This window comes from Penicillium canariense (genome assembly GCF_028826845.1).
Source record: "Penicillium canariense strain IBT 26290 chromosome Unknown utg000001l_segment0_segment0, whole genome shotgun sequence".
Lineage (NCBI taxonomy): Eukaryota > Fungi > Ascomycota > Eurotiomycetes > Eurotiales > Aspergillaceae > Penicillium > Penicillium canariense.
The window spans coordinates 3,148,922-3,167,045 of NW_026622728.1; the positions used below are offsets into that span (position 1 = coordinate 3,148,922).

Here is an 18,124-nt window from a genome sequence, read left to right on the forward strand (position 1 = left end):
CGTAGGCCATGAGGACGATGATTTGAGCAAAAATCGAGAATACGAAGTCCAACATTAGAAGATAGAGATAGTCCTAGAACATCCTTTGACCCGAGATATAAGACAAACAAAAAAGAACACGAGAGGTGGTCACAGCTGCGCAGCACAAATGGAAGAATCACACCTCGGTATAACAGCCTACTATATCTCTAGAGAGCTTCGATCGCCTTCCGTAAGACCTCTAGCCCCAGATCAGTGACATCACCCGCCTTATCACCATCACCCGCAGTTGACTCGCGTAGTGCCCACGCGACATCACTCCACCATCCGAGTCCGACGAGGCCACCACCCTTGCGGCGTTCAAGGCTCTCCTTAAGTCGACTTGTATGCTCCCACTGCTTGGCCGCAACCTCCGCACGCTCAATGACCTTGTTCGAGATACCGCACATGGATGCACAATGCATACCGAAGCTACCCTCGGCAACACCATGCTCTAATTTGTAGAGGAAAGTAACACGGCGTTCAGCATCGTCGACGTGAATGGCCATACGCTTTGGCGCGATTTCTGGGTGGTTTTCGAACTCTGCGGCGAGAGAGTGGTAATGTGTTGCGAAGAAGCCCATTGCACCGATATGCGTGGCGATATGGTGCAGAACAGCTTGCGCAACGGCGACACCATCATAGGAACTAGTGCCACGACCCAGCTCATCAAGAATGACGAGTGAGCGTGGAGTGGCTTCAGAGAGAATCTTCTTCGTCTCAGACAGTTCGACAAAGAATGTTGATTGTGCGGCGAAAATGTTGTCGTTTGCTCCAAGACGGGACATAATACGATCGACAGGAGTGAGGTACGCCGACTTGCAGGGGAGGTAACAGCCAATCTGAGCCATAATAACAGCGACACAGGTCTACCATAGTTAGCGACATGAAAAAAGGCAAGAGGGACGTGAAGGAATTACATACCATGCGGAGAAGAGTAGACTTTCCGGCGGCGTTGGCACCGGTAAGCAGATCGATGTTCGCCCGCTTGCCGCCGAGCTGAACATCATTGGGAATGAAGTCTTCCACAGATGAAAGAAGACAGGGGTGTCGCAGTTCTTCGAAGTTGAGAACACTCCGCTCATCTTCCACAAAAACAGGGCGGCAGCTAGGCTGGCCCAGCGAGGCTGAGGCCTTGGCCAGGCTGATCAAGCAATCCAGCTGGGAGATAATTCGAACAGCAGCTAGCCATGTACCGTAGTGCTCGTCAAATCGTGCATGGAATCTACCGGCAACTTCTTTCACAATTTGACCGTGGGTTTCTTGGGCTTCCTGCAACTTTCGGATCAGGTTGCGGAGTTCAGGGAAGTAGTAGCGCTTCACCTGCTTGGTGGCAGACATTTGATCCCAGTTCTTTGGGATATTCTTAACCTTGATAGGTACCTCAAGCTGGTAGATCTCCTTACCATTGTCACGGTAGCAGATAGCGGTAGAGCCAAGGTCACGACGAGCCTTTTTCAGTACATTATCGAGCTCCTTGTGGAGCTGTTCAATGCTGTCTTGGGAAGCATCGAAGTCAGACTCGACGCCGGTCTCCGGAACCAGGATTCCGTTTTCCTTTGCCTTAGGGCGGTCAAATGCAGTCTTCCAGTATGCAAGCAATGGGCTCAGGTCAGGCATCGCCGCAATTAGCTGACCGATAATGCCCTCGCCAGCACCACTTTCCTTGAGAAGACCCATCGTGTATTCGATTTGTTCAAATCCTTCAAGAACACGAACGAAATCCTGAGCCTTGCAAACCTTAGCATGAATGCGAGAGATCAGTCGCTCCAGGTCAGGCATTTTGGTCAACTGCGAAGAGAACTGGTCGCGAGTACTCGGGTCGGCATTCAAGGCATCCACAGCATCCAGCCTCGCATTGATCCGCTTAGCGTCCATCAGCGGGTGGCAGACCCATTGCTTGAAGGTTCGCTTGCCAAATGGTGTAATGCATCGGTTCAAGAGATGGAAAAGGGTGCCATCCTGGCCACCGTCGAAGGAGTTTGCAAAAATTTCCATATTGATCAACGTCTGACCATCCAGAACCAGGCTAGAGGCCTTCTTGATAGGGTCGTACCAGGTAAAGTTGCCGATAGTAATCAGGTCTCGCTCGATCTTCAAGACTCGGAGATACTGCGTCAGAGCGCCAAAAGCAGACATGAGCAGCTCTTTCTCCCGCGCCTGACGAAGAACCTCAGGCCAAGCCTTGATGTTGTCATCATCCTCGGACACAAAATACTCGCAAGCATCAAGTTCCTTGACGGTAATATCTGCTTCCCAAAATTCTTTACCGGGCTTCAGGTAGTTCCAGAGGGTGGTAGGACCGGTGTTGTTTTTGAGAATGCGCAAAACCTTCTGTGAGACACATCCTTTCTCGAGCAGCATCTCCTGGGGGCGGGTTTGGGCCACAAAAGTCTCAAACTTCGTCATATCCGCATCGTCCACAAACTCCGAAATGAAAAATTGGCCAGTTGCGGTATCCACAAAGGCAAGACCAAATGCAGGTAGATCATCCACAATGGCTTCCTTGATGGCAACACAGTACGTCGACATATCGTCCTGCAGCATCGAACCCTCAACCAGAGTACCGGCAGTGAGAACGCAAGCGAGTTCTCGCTTGATAATCTTGTCTTCCTTTCCACCTTTCTTAGCGTCTCGCTCGCGCATTTCTTTGCCGAGAGCGGACTCGGATTGGTCCACACGAGCAATCTTGAAGCCCTTGGCCACAAACTGATTTGCCCAATGGGACAGGCTCATCTCGGGAACGCCTACCATGCGCATATTGACTCTGTCGGTGAGCTTGAGGTCAAAGAGCTGATGGCCAATGGTGGCATCGTTCTCGTAGAGCTCGTAAAACTTGCCCTTTTTGAAGAACACTACAGTGTCCCAGAACTTCTGCTTAATCTCCCAGTATTGCTTCTCAAAAGGCGAGAACTTGGACCAAGCAAGCGGTGGAACATAGATCGTGCGCGGGTCGTAGTCGGGGTGGCCTGGAGGGTTCCCATCAATATCCTTGACCTTCGCAAGCCACGGATACCGCTCTTCGGGGTCCCTGACGTGAGCCTTCTCTTTCTTCGTGCTAGAGGGTGCCTTTGTAGTCGATTGTACCACACGCTGCTTCCGAGGCTCGGTATTTTCCGGGTCAAATGTCCACTTCAGCGCAGTGCCAGCAGAGCTCTCGGGGAGCTCTATATCGAAGTCTTCATCGGTCGGTGGGGGTAGTGGTGGTGAAGAGGGAGCCTGGTTGGAGCTCTTTCGTGCAGTTGTGGTAGCCGGTCGCTTGCGCTTTTTGGGAGCAGCGACTTCTTCATCAGAGTCATCGGCAACAATGAAGTCGTCCATTTCTGTACCCAGTCAGCAATGTTGTGACCGCGCGCGTAGGGGTGGGTTTACCATCATCCGAGAATTCTACATCCTCTGCCCCCTGGAACTCATCCTCGCTCTCAGGTGAGGTCTTCCTGCGCTTGGTAGCTCGGCCGTTGGCATTGTTCTTGCGAGTCGGGCGGAAGATGGCATCGTCGTCGTCCTCGCCCTCTGAATCAGACTCCTTGTAGCTGACCTGCTTTTTCTTGGCCTGCGAGGGGAAAGATAAGTTTCAAATGTTCGTGGGAGAAAGGGGGCTCTTGTTGACGTACTCGGCGCGAAGGAGACATCGTGGTGTCTTGGATTTTGTCGCGTCCGGACTGGAAGGCAGCGGAATTATTAGTGGGCAAAGGTTGGGAAGAGAAGACATTTCAGACGTACCTTTACCTTATCCCCATTTCCATCGTCTTCCTCTGGGATGGGAAGGTCACTACTTGGCACGGGGCTCAGGTCCTGAGCGAAGCTGGAGAAGCTCCTCTTTGGCGTGGGCTTGACTGAACTGGCCGCACGCTGTTCGCCCGCGCGCTGGGCTGGAGATGACGCGGGCTCGCGAGTCCTGTTGTTTGACGGTGTTGCTGGGGAGGACTTCTGGAAGAACCCGAGGATGGACTTCTGGTTTTTCATGTTCTGTGTGCTCGACGTAGTTCGCTTCAGAGCTGCAGACGGTGGGGTCGCGGTAGGCGAAGAGGCGGGACCCTGGGCCATTGTCGATGACCTGATATACCAGTATTCTTGGATAGATCAATTGAGGTGCAATTGTAGTGATAATTCTCAACACCTGGCGGGTGGAGTTGGAGCGTGTACAGGATCGGATGACAGGGGAGTGGATGGATGAGACAATCGGAGATAAGACGCGGATCGCGTCGACGCGTAGAGTGGCCCGGGAGTCTTGGCGTCTCCAGCATTCGACTGATCCAGTTAGTGTCCCGTCCATACGAAGTATGAAACACAAGAACACAAAGCCCACATTGTGGGGTATTTAGGGTCCAAGAAGCATATTGTACAGTAGATTATTCTACACCAACTATAAAAATACAAGTGGAGATGCCATCGATCATGTTCACAATAAACACCCTCAGAATCGTCAAGTCGAGTCATCCGACTCCGAGGCCTCCTCCCATCCCGGAGCTGTCAGTCCTTTCGCACGGAAGTCCTCGTCGCTGACAATTTCAACCATCTTGAACTTCCACTTGCCAAGCTTGAGCATTAGAAGGTTGTCGCCAATAATGTATTCCTGAGTCTTCTCGGAAGGCCAGGGGCGGATAGGAGTAAAGGCAAGATCGTCCGACATGGGTCCGCTGTCTCCAGGACGGCTACCCACATACGCACCGTTGTTTATAATGACACGGTGGCCCTCACCCTTAGAAGATACCAGACCAGCCGACCAAAGAATCTTGTTGAATGACTGGTTGTAAACCAAGGATTTTGGAAGGATAACCCGGGCATTAGGCATATTCGCGAAGTTGGTCTGGGACGCATACGGGTTTCCAGACTGAGGGGTGACGAAGCCAGAGGTAGACGATTGCGCGTGGCTTGCAGGAGGACTTGCTGTCCGAGGCATGGGGGAAGGTTCGCCAGTTGAAGATCGGGGCCGAAACAGCTGGCGGTGCTGGAGCGAGACGGCATCCGCCTCTTCTTTGCCGTGGACCAGCTCCACGAATTCGTAGGCCAATTTATGCTGAGCCACCCGCTTCGAAGCATCCTTATTTTGTTCTTCCATAATGGTAGCAATCTCGGGCAGGGGGATGAACGTGAACAACTTCAGGTATTTCTCCACGGTATCATCAGCCGTGCGAACAAAAAACTGCCAACCGTTAGTGATATATGGATTAACACTGATGACAAAGTCGAGCTCACCTGGTAAAGCTCGAAGCTGGAAGTCATGTCCTTGTCGAGCCAGATCGCGTTGCCCGCAGATTTCCCAAACTTCTCGCCAGAGGGCGCAGTCAAGAGGGGGGTGGTGAACCCGATGGGCCGGTCGAGTTCCGATTCCAGGGGGTTGCGTAGTTGCTCATCAGCCGTACTGCGGCTGATCGCCTTCACAGCATCCATTCCAAACAAGATATTGCCATATTGATCGGATCCTCCAACCTGCACTTGAGTACCTTTCTGGAATAACGTCCACCAATCCCATGCCTGCAAGAGAGGGTAGGAGAACTCGGCAAAGGACATGCCGTCTCCCTGGTTCAGTCGAGTCTTAACACTATTCATCATTGTCAGACAACTATTGACTGGCCAGCAGAACAATGCGGACTTACGTGTCTCGGCCCAGCATAGGACCAAGTCTCATGAATGCTCCCAAATCCCGCAAAACTTGAATAAATGGCATCGAGTTCCACCAGGTATTGTTGTTAACCAATGCTCGCTTCCAAATAGGTTTCTTCTCATAGCCGTGTCGTCGGCTGTACTGCTCGATACTCGAGCCCAGCTTCTTCAGTTGCATGTGCATGCTAGCCATGTTTGCTTTGCGAATCGAGGAATGGACTTGTTCGCGTCCCTTCAACCTTCCGGTTGGGTCACCAACTCGGGATGTGGCACCACCCAGCTGTATGTTCATCAGTCCAGGAGGTTCAAGGGAGGCCCAACTTGTATAGACTAACCAGGAAGGTCACCGGCAATCCCCAGACATATCCCCAGGCCAACACCATGAAAGGTAGCATATGTCCAACGTGCATCGAGGGCGCCGTGGGGTCGATTCCAACGTAGATACCAGCTCTCTTCTCAGTGAATACCTTGTGTAGTAATTCGCGTTCTCTGCAACCCACGACACAGTTTAGCCTCAGGCCCCACAACAAAAATAATCTCAGGATGCTGAATCTAGTGGAAAGTTCACACGTACCCAACAACATCATGAATTAGGCCTCGCTCCTCCAGGTGGGCCGCGAAGTTCTTTCTCTTCCCTTGCTTGATCTCCTCTGCATTTCGGGCCCACTCCTCCCTTCCCTCCTTCATGCGCTGAAGATAATTTTGTGTAATGCATCGCTTGTGTAGTATTTGCGGGAACTGTTGCGAAAAAAGTTGAGGACGGCGGGTTTCGTATCGGAGCGGATTTGTTTGCGCTGCAACCGCGAAGCTACGCGCTCCGCATGGTGCCCTCCGAGGGAGACGAGGATTACGACAAGTCGCTCCGGGGAGTGGCGCCAAATGTGGCCGCATTGGACCGGATTGTAAAAGAAAATGAGAGCAATCAGGCTCGCAATGATGAAATGCGACTGAAGTTGTCCGCCGCCAGCTCCGAGATTATTTCGATAAGAACATCGGATTATCATTGATGCGGGCGGCCGTGCATGTTTCGCGCGGCTCAGTTGCCGGGTCTTGATTCACCTTACACTTGGCAACGTTATTAAGCATCGTGCCCGAAAATGAACCAATTGATTCCTCTTGCAATGAACGAACTATTTAATTTGTGAGATTGCATCAGGAGACAAAAATCTGAACAAAGGCTTCGTTACTCCACCCGCTGTCGAGCTTCATAGCCTTCCAGGCGGCTAGAACATCAATCGCCAACACATTGGCATTCTCTCCGCCCTCCTTCCAGACTGTTTTCTGGGGCACTGGCTGGCCGAGGATCATGACCATGAAGTTATCAGCAATGCCACGGTCTTGCAGGTCAGAGATGTAAATTCCAAGCGTGCCCAGTGCCTTCAAATGAACATCGAAGCGCAAGCGGCCGTTCTCAGTCATAGATATGTCCGACGACACCACAGCAGCAGCTCCAGTCATTTTCCCAAGGAGACCCAGGATAGCTACGTGAGTGAAGGCTTCACCAGGAGGGTTGCTGCCGCCACCTCCTCTGAGTCTAAATGGACGAGTCGGATACGCGGTAAGGATCTCCCATCCTTTTTCCTCCAGAATCACAGACACTAGTGAATCTTGAGCCAATGGCTGCATAAGTCCTGTGACTTTGCCGCTGGTATGGGCGCGAATAATATACTGACCATCCGCGTCGTCGTAAATCCCTGGGAAGTCCGTCAAAGAGACCATGCATGACGCCTGGGCAGAGTGAATGTTGAAAAGACCCAGAAGTCCACTGCCAGTCTTGGCCCATCCTGTGTAGCTTCCGACGCGCAAGACGTGCCCTTCGTTGTAATCATGGTAAATATCAATGGTGCGACCGATGACACTTGGACGCAGGATCACGGTATTTCCTTGAACAGTAGGTGCCGTCATCTGATCAATGACCGTCAAGTCATGTTTTCCCGGCTCGTCGGTGATGTATACAGGTCCACCAGAGACACAGCGAGCTGCGGCATGGAAGGATGCATAGGGGTGACTGGTCTGGAACATATCCCAGTCGGGCAAGACATTGAGGTAGCGAGTGAGAAGTGCATTGTGCGCGTTGCAGAACACATGCCACGGATGAGATGCAGGGATCTCGGGGAAGAAGTCATCCGAGTTACGCAACGGAACCGCTGGCTTGTTTGGTGGCAGTTGTGAATGGAAGATCATCTGTGGGATCAAAGACATGCACGAAATGGCCCGGCTACTGAAGTGTTTCAGCATCGCAATTGACCATGCATCTTGATAAGATGTCATAAATCTCTTGCGATCCTCCGGGTCCTCGAGGAGATCAAGAAAGAATTGGGCATCCGCTTTGACGGAGTCCACGCCGATTGATGTAAGATAGCTATAGAAATCATCATAGAATTGCTGCACATCATCAGGGTCGATGGCAAGGATTTTTCCGTCGGGGACCTCATGCGCAATGGGACCTCCCGCAGCAGGATCTTTTATCTTCACCTGTTTGGTTTTATATCTTTGTGCAAGGTCCCCGTCGGGAGAAATACCTCCCCAATAGCCCAACAGGGCATGCCACACTGCGATATGTCCGATATTGGGGTGAGATCGACGGATCGTTTCCACTGTTTGCTTAAGGCCTCGAGGGAATGCCTTAGGGTTTGCTTCAAATTGTTTCCAGCGCCGCTTGAACTGGGATTGACCCTCGTTGTCGAGACTCTGCCAGTTATCGTCAATTATCAAATTGACGATGTTGATGCCATGCGCTTTCAAGGTGTCTAGTGCGTGAATAATCTTTTCCTCATTCAGGTCCTGCCCAAGTCCGTTCCAAGTGCAGTATGTCAGGCCGTCAAACCAATCAGCAAGCCACTGGATCTTTGGGTCTCTCTCAAGGACAACAACGTCGTCGCCCGGGGGTGATGCCGGGGGTTCCTCCACAGACGGATGTGCCAAGGCATCGAATGGTTTGACAACCTTCCTTGACTCGTATATCACGGCGGACATGGCAACCTCGAAGTCCTTCGCCGCAGCGGCCAAAATATGAAATTCAGCGACCTCTGCATTGTCGCTTCGCACCTTGACCACCATTTCCCCATCATCGCCCGACTGAAAAACAGTCAAGACATCGTTGATTCCGGAAACGGCCAGGAGAACAAGGTTGGTTCCGTCCTTTTGGAGGAAAGAGCATAGTATGGCATCTTCTGCCAGCCTAAACTTGTCCTTGCCATGTCTGGGGCCCAGCCATGGGCTCCAAATTCGGACCAATGAGAAATACCTAATCATTGAAGAGGGTGTGCCGAGTGTAAACCTCTTGATGCCGGAGGCTCCTCCTTGAGCCGGGTCTACATCTCCACGGATTTCCCATAGAAGAGATCCCGGCGCTTCGCTGATCCGCGATGCAACCTGCACCTCAAGGGACAGGTTGTCGATGTGCTTGGCCAGCTCCCTCCTTGCATTGACCGAGGACGAATCAGACCATCTTGGCTTGCCAACATCTGAAGCCCTGGGGCTAAATACAAGCTCGCCATTACTGGTCGGGTGCTGTTGGTTGGCCCACTGCCATTCGGTATCCGGACTAGTCCGAAAGCGCACCGTGAACTGCGTATGCCCACCAGAATCCGGAATTTGGATTTCTTCTGAAAACACATAGCGGTAGTAATTATATTCAGCATCACTTCCATTTAACAATGGTGCTCTCGACGAATCACATTTTTGAAGCGGAAGGGCGGTCCATTCAGAACTTGTGATGTTATGCCAGATCTGTGCTTCCCATGATTGCGTTGGGAGAGAGGTGCTGGACTCAATGACCACTGTAAATCGCACCTGGTATTAAATTCAGTATGTAATGATCGCGATGTGACTTCTAACCAATGTCTGGAGAACGGTCGTTGATGCCCTTACAGTATCGTCTTCCTCGGATTGGCATGCTTTGTGCGCCCTTTGCAAGCTAGTGACTTGTCCCAGCGGCGGGTAGCATGTCACTCGAGCGAATAAACTCATTTGGGCCGGACGAATAAATGTTGCTTGACGAATTTTTCGGTGCTGGCTGGGTCCGATGATGGGGAGGGTGGACGCTGTATTTCTAGTGTTGGCCTGCATCTGGAATGAGAGGGGTAGTTGCTGTCCAGGGAATGAATGCGCTTGGCCGCACCACTGATTGACTCGATATGGTTCGGAAATATGTAATAGTTATGTTAAGGTGATTACAGCTCGATTTCAAAGGATGTATTGCGAAAGACATGTATGGGGTAGTTGGCAGAGGGGCGGTGGCTGCTGTGCAGTACATAATCAAGAGGCGGGGAACTTTTGGAACGTCAACCTTCCTGTTCATTTTCAATCCACCAACTTTCCCAAGATTATCTCGTCCGCAACTGATAACGACTGTATTTACCAAACATTACTTTTTAATTTCCAGCCGGCGAGTCACTAATTATAGAGACTTTTCCATACGGAGTGGACATTGCCCCGTTCAGCCATCCGTGTCCAAAAGGGAAATGTGATTGTGCTATCCTCCGCTCAGTTGATCTTGATGGCCAACTTGCCGAAATGCTTTTGTGCCCACTGTTCCAATTTGTTAGTATATGACCAGAATAAAACCGCATTGATTCCACTTACCATGTACTCATATGCCTCCCGGGCCTGCTCGAGAGTGAAGACCTTCTCATCTACAACCGGATGAATGTCGTTGGCCTCGATCGCGCGAATCATGTCGCGCATGAGCGCCTTGCTGCCCACATAAACACCACGAACAGTGCAAATACTGCTCAATGTGTCCAAAATAGTGGGCTCACCCTGGGGCTGGACGCCGCCTAGGAAGCCAATCACGCTGATGATACCCTCGAACTTGATGCACTTGAAGGTCTGCCGCAGGGTTCCAGGTCCACCAACCTCAATAGCATAGTCCACACCAGCCCCGTCCGGAGTCAGCTTGCGAGCGGTCTCACCCCAGTTCGTGTCGGTTTTATAGTTAATAACGTGGTCGGCGCCGAGCTTCTTCAGCTTCTCAGCCTTCTGATCGGAGGAGGTTGTGGCGATCACGATCGCACCAGCAGCTTTAGCAAACTATCAAACATCAAACCAAACGTGGTTAGCTCAAGTCTTGATTTGTGATTATTGCCTGTCAGACACGTACCTGCAGGGCAAACATGCTAACGCCGCCGGTTCCCTGAACCAGGACGACCTGGCCGGGCTTCAGAGGTCTGAGGCCATACAGGGCATTCCAACTCGTGAGAGCAGCACAAGAAAGAGTACTGTTCTCAATAGGTGTCAGGTTCTTAGCCGCCTTGACGAGGCCCTTCTCGTTGAAGACACCATATTCACGCAAAACACCGTCAATCACACCACCCAAGCCAGTCTGTGTCGCGGGGATGTCGATATCGCCGTACTGGTGACCCTGGTTGAAGAGGGTTGCCACCTTGTCACCCTTCTTGAACTCGGTGACCTTGGATCCAACCTCGACAACCTCGCCAGCACCGTCAGAACCGGGGACGATGGGGAACCCACAAGGGAATGGGTACATGCCCTGCAATAGGACAATCGGATGTCAGAAAACGAGGAATTCGAAATCCTTATCGCGTTTTGTAATTGAGCGAAAAGCTATACCTTCGGTATAATCAGGTCGCGATAGTTCAGCGACGCGGCGTGGAGCTTCACCAGAACCTCGCTCTCACCGACTTTCGGTACGGGTGCGTTCTGGTAGACAAGGCCGTCGAAGTCCTTGTCCTTGCCCTGGACAGCCCATTGCTTCATGGAAGGCATTTTATATGTGCGTCTGGAGCTTAAATGTAAAGACAAAGCTACCTATGATCAAAAGTTGTGTCCAGAGAAATCTGGATAATGGAAGGGCACTCTATATAACTACGAGCCTTTGACGTCGGTGATATGGCTCCGTCCCCACTTCATGACGGCACGATTATTAAGGACCAAAATAAGTCTCCGGTTCGGCCTCTGTTTTCATCATTCGCCTTCATCGTGCGGGCTAATTAGACGCTCCGCTCGGATACTATTACATCCGCTGACGAATTTGCCAAACCCCATGCACGTCTGAAGGTTTGATGATGCTATACATAGTAGCTCGTCCCGGCTTCAAACACCGCCGCGAACCAGTACTGGTAGAGAGTCGGGATTTATAATTCCCGAACGTTAATCCGTATCAAGTAGCTTAGAGATAAAGGTTTTAATCAACAATATCGAGGCCCATTTGGTGGAATAGCCTCCTAACTGGGTGTTTACAATAAGAATTATGCAGCGGGCTGAAAAGAACAGCAGTGAACCAGCCAACCCACATTCCGCGCCCCGCAATTAGTCGAGTCAGGCCAGGTACGGCGGCCGATAGCGGCCACTGGGAAAGTGCACAATTATGCATATTCTAAGACCGGCAGAAAGATTTAGATACCTGAATTACTATTACAACGCCTATATTAAATCATGTATAACTATCTCAACGGCCATTTACCTCGCTGTCGCTATAATGAAGCTATTTTTATGGTGTATCTTGGCCATTTCCGCTGATATCAGGTGGTGAGGTGCTATCTTAATAGCCATTTACCTCGCTGTCGCTATACTGAAGCTATTTTTATGGTGCATCTTAGCTATTTCCGCTGATATTAGGTGGTAAGGTGCTATCTTAACGGTTATTTACCTCACTGTCGCTATAATAATGATATTAAAACTATTTTTATAGTGTATCTTGGTCTATATTCGTCTACTATCGCCGCCGCCGCCTAAGCCGCTGGCTTCGTCGTAATAGAGAAGCTGCTCGCTTCCTCGATAAGGAAGATATTGTAAGAGATATAGTACCCTCTACTACTACTATAGGAGTAGTATCCTCTACTACTACTATTATAGTAGTATCCTCTGCTACTACTATAGAAGTAGTACCCTAATCTGTATCGTAGTTAAAGAGCCGCTCTATAAATAGCTTATCCTCCTCTTTTTATTATAGTGCTACCTATTCGGAGGACTGTAGGATTATAACGTATATCTAATATTTTCCTTTCTCTATCCGGAAGCGTTAGTAAAGTTTACTAAGGCTTCTAAATAGGAAGAGATTCTGCTTAGAGAGAAAGTATACGATTAACGGCCCTTTCCCTCTATCTTAATATATAATATTCTCGGCTAGAAAGAACTAATCTCGTAGCCTCGTTTAGTATCCTAATTACTAGAGTACGTTCCGATCGAGCTTTAAGACGAGGTCTCTCGCGAAGGATAGGATATCGATGATGGTCTCGGAGGAGGGGGAAATATAAGAAACCGATACTAATAGATAAAAGATAGGTTAGCTAGCTCTTTCTAGTAGTAGTAGTACTTACCCTGTAGCCGCTCTATCTTTTTTAGGCTCTCTTAGAGATAGAAGGATGTAGAGATATAAATCTCTTATAGTAGCGGTAGCGGCAGCGGCGGTAGTAGTAGTAGTAGAGGGTATCTTTCTTGTTAACGTAGATACGAGCTCCTAGCTATATTTACTATACTAGAAAGAGAGGAAAAGCGTATATTTAGCTATGCTAGTACTATAGTTACTAGTAAAGCTATAGTTACTAGTAAAGCTATAGCTACTAGTATTAAAGGTATCGGTATTAATAGTGTAGGCGTTAGAGTTACTACTATTAATAAAGCTACTAGTACTATTAAGGAAGCTACTATTACTATTAAAGAAGATAATATAGCTAGGATAGTAGTAGCTATAGCGTCTTATAGGGAGGATTATAGAGATACTATTTCGAAGTGAGATTCGAGATTAATCGGGGCCTTTAATAAGCTACTCGAGGCTTTTAAGCTTAATGTAAGATATAAATTTAATTTTAAACTATATCTTAGCTATCTTAGCTGTCTCGGCTGTTAGCGACTATAAATATATACTATACGGCTTTATATAGACGCCTAGGATAGGCTCTTTACTAGATTCGTGGTAGTATAATATACGAAGCCGAAGTGCTTTATATACCGCTCGGTATAGCTGGTCTCTTTCCCTATAGAGCTAAAGTAGTAGATCTTTAGGGTTAAAGCTAACGCCTATAAGTTACTACCTAATCTGCTAAAGCTATAAGCGGTACTATACTAAGGTCGTTAGTAGGAGATATTCTAAAGGATCCTATTCTTCTATATCTTACTGTAGTCTTCGAAGGAGCTCTTAGTTAAAGGATTGCTGATAATTATAGACGTCGGCGTTAGGATGGTAGTAGTTTATAACTAGCTTCCCTAGGATAGTGTTTAGCCGGTGAGACTGTCGCCGAATTAGATATATGTTCTAAATATTCGTATATAAGTGTATACGAGTGTAACGATTTTACTACTTGTCAGGGTAGAAGGCCTGTCGATCAGGTAAAGAATCGATGGCGAATAGATAATGAAACAATTATGATGTAGTTCAACCGTTCTTCTTTTCAAAGACTGAATCTTGCCGATTCAGATTGAAAGGAAACGGGACACTCTCTTTTATTAGGGAATAACGATACCGAGTGATAATAAAGAATGATATAACTACTTTTAATATCAACGCTTCCCTATATCAGACTAATACGTAATCCTTCACAGCGAGCTCGGAGAATAGGTATATAGATAGTAAGAAGCGATATCTATTCGTATATAAGTAGATGCGAGCTCGGAGGATAGGTAAGAAGTAATACCTACTCTAGAAGATACTGCTTTAAGAAGATCCTATCGCGCTATAGTATATAGAAATATTCGTAGAATAGGAAGGCGCTTAACCCTACGAGCTATCCCTACTAGGATTTAATCCGTTGATTCTTAGTACTTCGGCCGTAGAAGAAGTAGTCTTTTTACCGAAGATCTTTATTATCTAACGCTGACTAGCGAAGGGCTAGATACGTATCACTAAGTATTATTATTTCTATACCTAGATTAGTACGTATAATACGTAGTAGAAAGCCCTTCGAAGCTACGCAGTCGAGATACTAACAAAGTACACTTACTACTATCCGAGTAGAGATTCCTATATATATCTATATAATAAGTCGAGAGTATCTATTAATAGTAGTATATATCTCGAATCTAAAAGGTTCTAGCTTTATATAACTATTAATATACTATATCTAGTTAGGCCTAGGGTAAGTATAAGCTCCTCTCCGGCGTTAGAGGTCTAATCGACGACGTTTAATAGCTTTAGGGTTAATTATTTAGTAGACCTCCTAGATTCTATCTCTAGAGAAAGATTAGTATTAGCTTCGTATTTACTTATCGAGGATAGGAAAGACCTTCTTATTAAGGATAGGAAAGACCTTAACTTACCGGGGATAGGAAAGACCTTAGCTACGAAAGAAATAGTATTATAGCCGCCGGCTATAGCCTTTAATATCTCTAATATAATCCTCTATAATTAGAATAGCCTCGATCTTAGCTTTTTACCGCTTATATTCCTTAGGATCGTCGACCTAAAGCTTTATTCTAAGCCGCTTACGAGCTCTACGAAGAGAGTGTTCGGATATAGATATATCCTATCTCTTTAGCACTTAGAGAATCTCTTAAGTACTTAGAGAGAGGAGAAGAAGCTTATAAATAAGCTTATCTATAGCTTCGGTTATCTTAGCCGTTCGATAGGGGTTCGCTAGGTAGATATTCTATAATTATAGGCGGTTATTGATTATACGCTTTATAACGCTAATACTATAGTTATTAAGTAGGGTAATACGAATAGCTTTAGCAGAGCGCCTAAGTTAGACGAGATCCTCGATCTCCTGCCTATACGTATTAAGAGGGATAGGAGGCGTTATTATAGAGTAGCGTATAACGATAGTAACTGCGAGGGTATTTAGCGACGGCTACAGTAGGGTAATAGCGAGGGTATTTAGCGACGGCTATAGTAGGGTAACAGTAAGGGTATTTAGCGACGGCTACAGCGATAGCGATAGCGAGGGTATTCAGCGACGGCCATAGTAGGGTAACAGCGAGGGTATTCAGCGACGGCTACAGCGACAGCGACAGCGAGGGTATTCAGCGACGGCCACAGCAGGGCAACAGCGAGGGTATTCAGCGACGGCCACAGCAGGGTAACAGCGAGGGTATTTAGTAACGGCCATAGCAGGGCAACAGCGAGGGTATTCAGCGACAGCTACAGCGAGGGTATTCAGCGACGGCCACAGCAGGGCAACAGCGAGGGTATTCAGCGACGGCTACAGCGACAGCTACAGCAGGGTAATAGCGAGGGTATTCAACGCCTAGCGATATTGAGAGTTAGCAGATTATATGGTATGAATAGATTCAGCTTACTACCTGGGATTAGTGGTGAGAAATAGCGGTCAATATGGGGTCTAGTAGAAAGTGGAGAATCTATTTTTGTATGGGAAAGACAGTGTAAAGAACGATTCCTGCGTTACAGAGCGGTCCCTAGGGCGGTCTAGAATATGCCCAAATTGTGCACTTTCCCAGTGGCCGCTATCGGCCGCCGTAGGCCAGGAAACAAACCCCGAAGCTAGATAATAGATTTGAACAACCTTGTAAGTGCTGCAGGTACAACTCCAATTATTAATGAATCCAAAATCCAAAATTAAACTCGCGGCCGACTTCTGTGGAACAGCCTAATCGAAGATCCGCCCGTGGCTTAAAGTACAGCCACTACCCACCAAGGGGGCCCAGCAATTGTGCAATCCAAAGCTAATATCGCTCATCAATTTGGCATCCACTTAATCCGTAGTTGCCAGGGCTCCTGGCAGGCAAGATATTAGCGGACAGCGTGCTAGGCCCTGGTCTGGCGCAATCCGATCTCTAGTTAGTATGGAGGAGGGGTAAAGGTCGCAGCGACGGGGGGATAAATAGGTCACCAGTCCGTTCGCTATCGCTGCGTCTCTGAATACTCACTTCGAACTTGTTCAGCACTCTGCCCAACACGAAGCCTCTCTGATTACTAAATATGTCTCTTGGACGCACTTTCAAGTTGAATTCGGGCTACGAGATCCCCGCTGTTGGTCTCGGGACTTGGGTAACTATTTGTTCGATCCCTGAAGAACGAAATGTGGGCAACTAATGGCCTATACACAACAGCTCTCCAAGCCCCATGAAGTTGAGAACGCGGTCGAGCTTGCTCTTCGCAAGGGCTACCGTCACATTGACGCGGCGGCATGCTACCAGAATGAGAATGAGGTAGGAAATGGTTGGAAGAAGTCGGGCGTCCCCCGTGAAGAGATCTTTGTAAGTTGCGTTGGGTCTATAAGCCTGGCACTCCCAGATCGCTAACCATAGCTGTGTATAGATCACCAGCAAACTATGGAACACACACCACCACCCCGATCACGTCGGAGAAGCCCTGAACAAAACACTGAGTGACCTTCAGACCGACTACCTTGACCTCTACCTGGTAATCTTTTGCTCAGGACGTGCAATTCGGACTATCGGCTAACCTCCAAAGATCCACTGGCCCGTCGCGTTCGAGCATACCAACGAGACCCTCACCCCCACCGACCCGGTGTCCAAGCGGTTCCGTATAGCCGATGTGCCGGTCGCTGATACTTGGGCAGTACTGGAGAAGTTTGTTGAGTCCGGCAAAATTCGCAGCATTGGAATCAGCAATTTCACAATTGAGGCGACTCAATCGCTCCTCAAGACAGCGAAGATCCCTCCCGCGGCGAACCAGATCGAGGCCCACCCTTATCTGCTTCAGCCCAGTCTGTTCAAATTCTTGAAGGATAATGTAAGAAAACACCGTCTAACCTAATGTCTCCTAAAGTTTCAGAGGCTTATTGTTACAGGATATCTTGCCTGTTGCTTACAGCCCACTTGGAAACAATATCTACAACCTGCCGCGGTATGGACGTCCCCCCAGCATAGCCCGATTCACATGCTGATTACAAATACATAGTGTTGTCGATGATCCGACCGTGGTGCAGATCGCTAAGAAGCTGAACAAGGACCCAGCCATTCTGCTGATCTCGTGGGCTATCCAGCGGGGCTCTTCGGTGCTGCCGAAGAGCGTTACTCCTTCGCGCATTGAGAGTAACTTTCAAGGTCAGTTAATTGCATGATTCTCTCCGTGTAGTCGACATTTGTCAACTAACACTTACGTTTCAGACTTCGTCATTCCCGATGCTGAGTTCGACGCGCTTAACAAGCTGGACCGCAACGAGCGGTACAACTATCCCTTCCGCTGGGGAATTGATGTCTTTGGGGAGCTGGGGCCTGATGAGGCGGAGCGACGTGCTGAGGAGCACGCAGCTAAGTTACGCGATACCTAGCTCTTATGTATAGAGGCTTTCCCTCGTGATCCTAAGGTATACTGAGATTACGGACATTAGCAGTTCCGGAAACATATATTACCCCAGTGGAATTCAAGCTATACCATGCGGACAATAGATCCTAGTCAATTCAAGAGATGGCAACATGATTCTGCTCAATTATTATCTACCTTACGCCCATTTTCTTAAATATTCAGCGCCAGTGTCTCGCTCGGATAGGTGTGGAAGCCACCGGCCATATGCATGACAAGCGCAGAACGCAAGAGACGGGGCTGCTTCAAACTCTAACTGACCCAACCCACTCATCTCTCCTCCGTACTTGCGCATGGATAGAGTTAGGACTA

The 18,124-nt window shown here is 48.6% G+C and overlaps 5 protein-coding genes across 5 annotated transcripts; 1 reads left to right on the forward strand and 4 right to left on the reverse strand.

Moving 5' to 3' along the window:
• Positions 1-188: 188 nt before the first annotated feature.
• N7482_001102 (mismatch repair ATPase MSH6) lies at positions 189-4,065 on the reverse strand (the record flags this gene model as incomplete). The annotated part of the gene is made up of 5 exons (XM_056683227.1): positions 189-887; positions 943-3,341; positions 3,391-3,571; positions 3,633-3,680; positions 3,742-4,065. The coding sequence occupies 5 exons, from the start codon at positions 4,063-4,065 to the stop codon at positions 189-191; spliced, it is 3,651 nt and encodes a 1,216-aa protein (XP_056546833.1).
• Positions 4,066-4,444: 379 nt separating this feature from the next.
• On the reverse strand, positions 4,445-6,516 carry N7482_001103 (tyrosine--tRNA ligase MSY1; the record flags this gene model as incomplete). The annotated part of the gene is made up of 5 exons (XM_056683228.1): positions 4,445-5,164; positions 5,218-5,563; positions 5,619-5,905; positions 5,961-6,114; positions 6,200-6,516. The coding sequence occupies 5 exons, from the start codon at positions 6,514-6,516 to the stop codon at positions 4,445-4,447; spliced, it is 1,824 nt and encodes a 607-aa protein (XP_056546834.1).
• A 261-nt stretch (positions 6,517-6,777) lies between these two features.
• N7482_001104 (putative raffinose synthase protein Sip1) lies at positions 6,778-9,696 on the reverse strand (the record flags this gene model as incomplete). The annotated part of the gene is made up of 2 exons (XM_056683229.1): positions 6,778-9,420; positions 9,499-9,696. 2 exons carry the CDS (start codon positions 9,694-9,696, stop codon positions 6,778-6,780), a joined length of 2,841 nt encoding a protein of 946 aa, XP_056546835.1.
• A 417-nt stretch (positions 9,697-10,113) lies between these two features.
• Positions 10,114-11,355, reverse strand: N7482_001105 (zinc-dependent alcohol dehydrogenase family protein; the record flags this gene model as incomplete). Its single annotated transcript, XM_056683230.1, has 4 exons — positions 10,114-10,158; positions 10,213-10,659; positions 10,730-11,119; positions 11,200-11,355. The coding sequence occupies 4 exons, from the start codon at positions 11,353-11,355 to the stop codon at positions 10,114-10,116; spliced, it is 1,038 nt and encodes a 345-aa protein (XP_056546836.1).
• Positions 11,356-16,462: 5,107 nt separating this feature from the next.
• Positions 16,463-17,780, forward strand: N7482_001106 (uncharacterized protein; the record flags this gene model as incomplete). The annotated part of the gene is made up of 7 exons (XM_056683231.1): positions 16,463-16,531; positions 16,594-16,740; positions 16,802-16,906; positions 16,958-17,239; positions 17,298-17,353; positions 17,408-17,553; positions 17,617-17,780. 7 exons carry the CDS (start codon positions 16,463-16,465, stop codon positions 17,778-17,780), a joined length of 969 nt encoding a protein of 322 aa, XP_056546837.1.
• Positions 17,781-18,124: the final 344 nt, after the last annotated feature.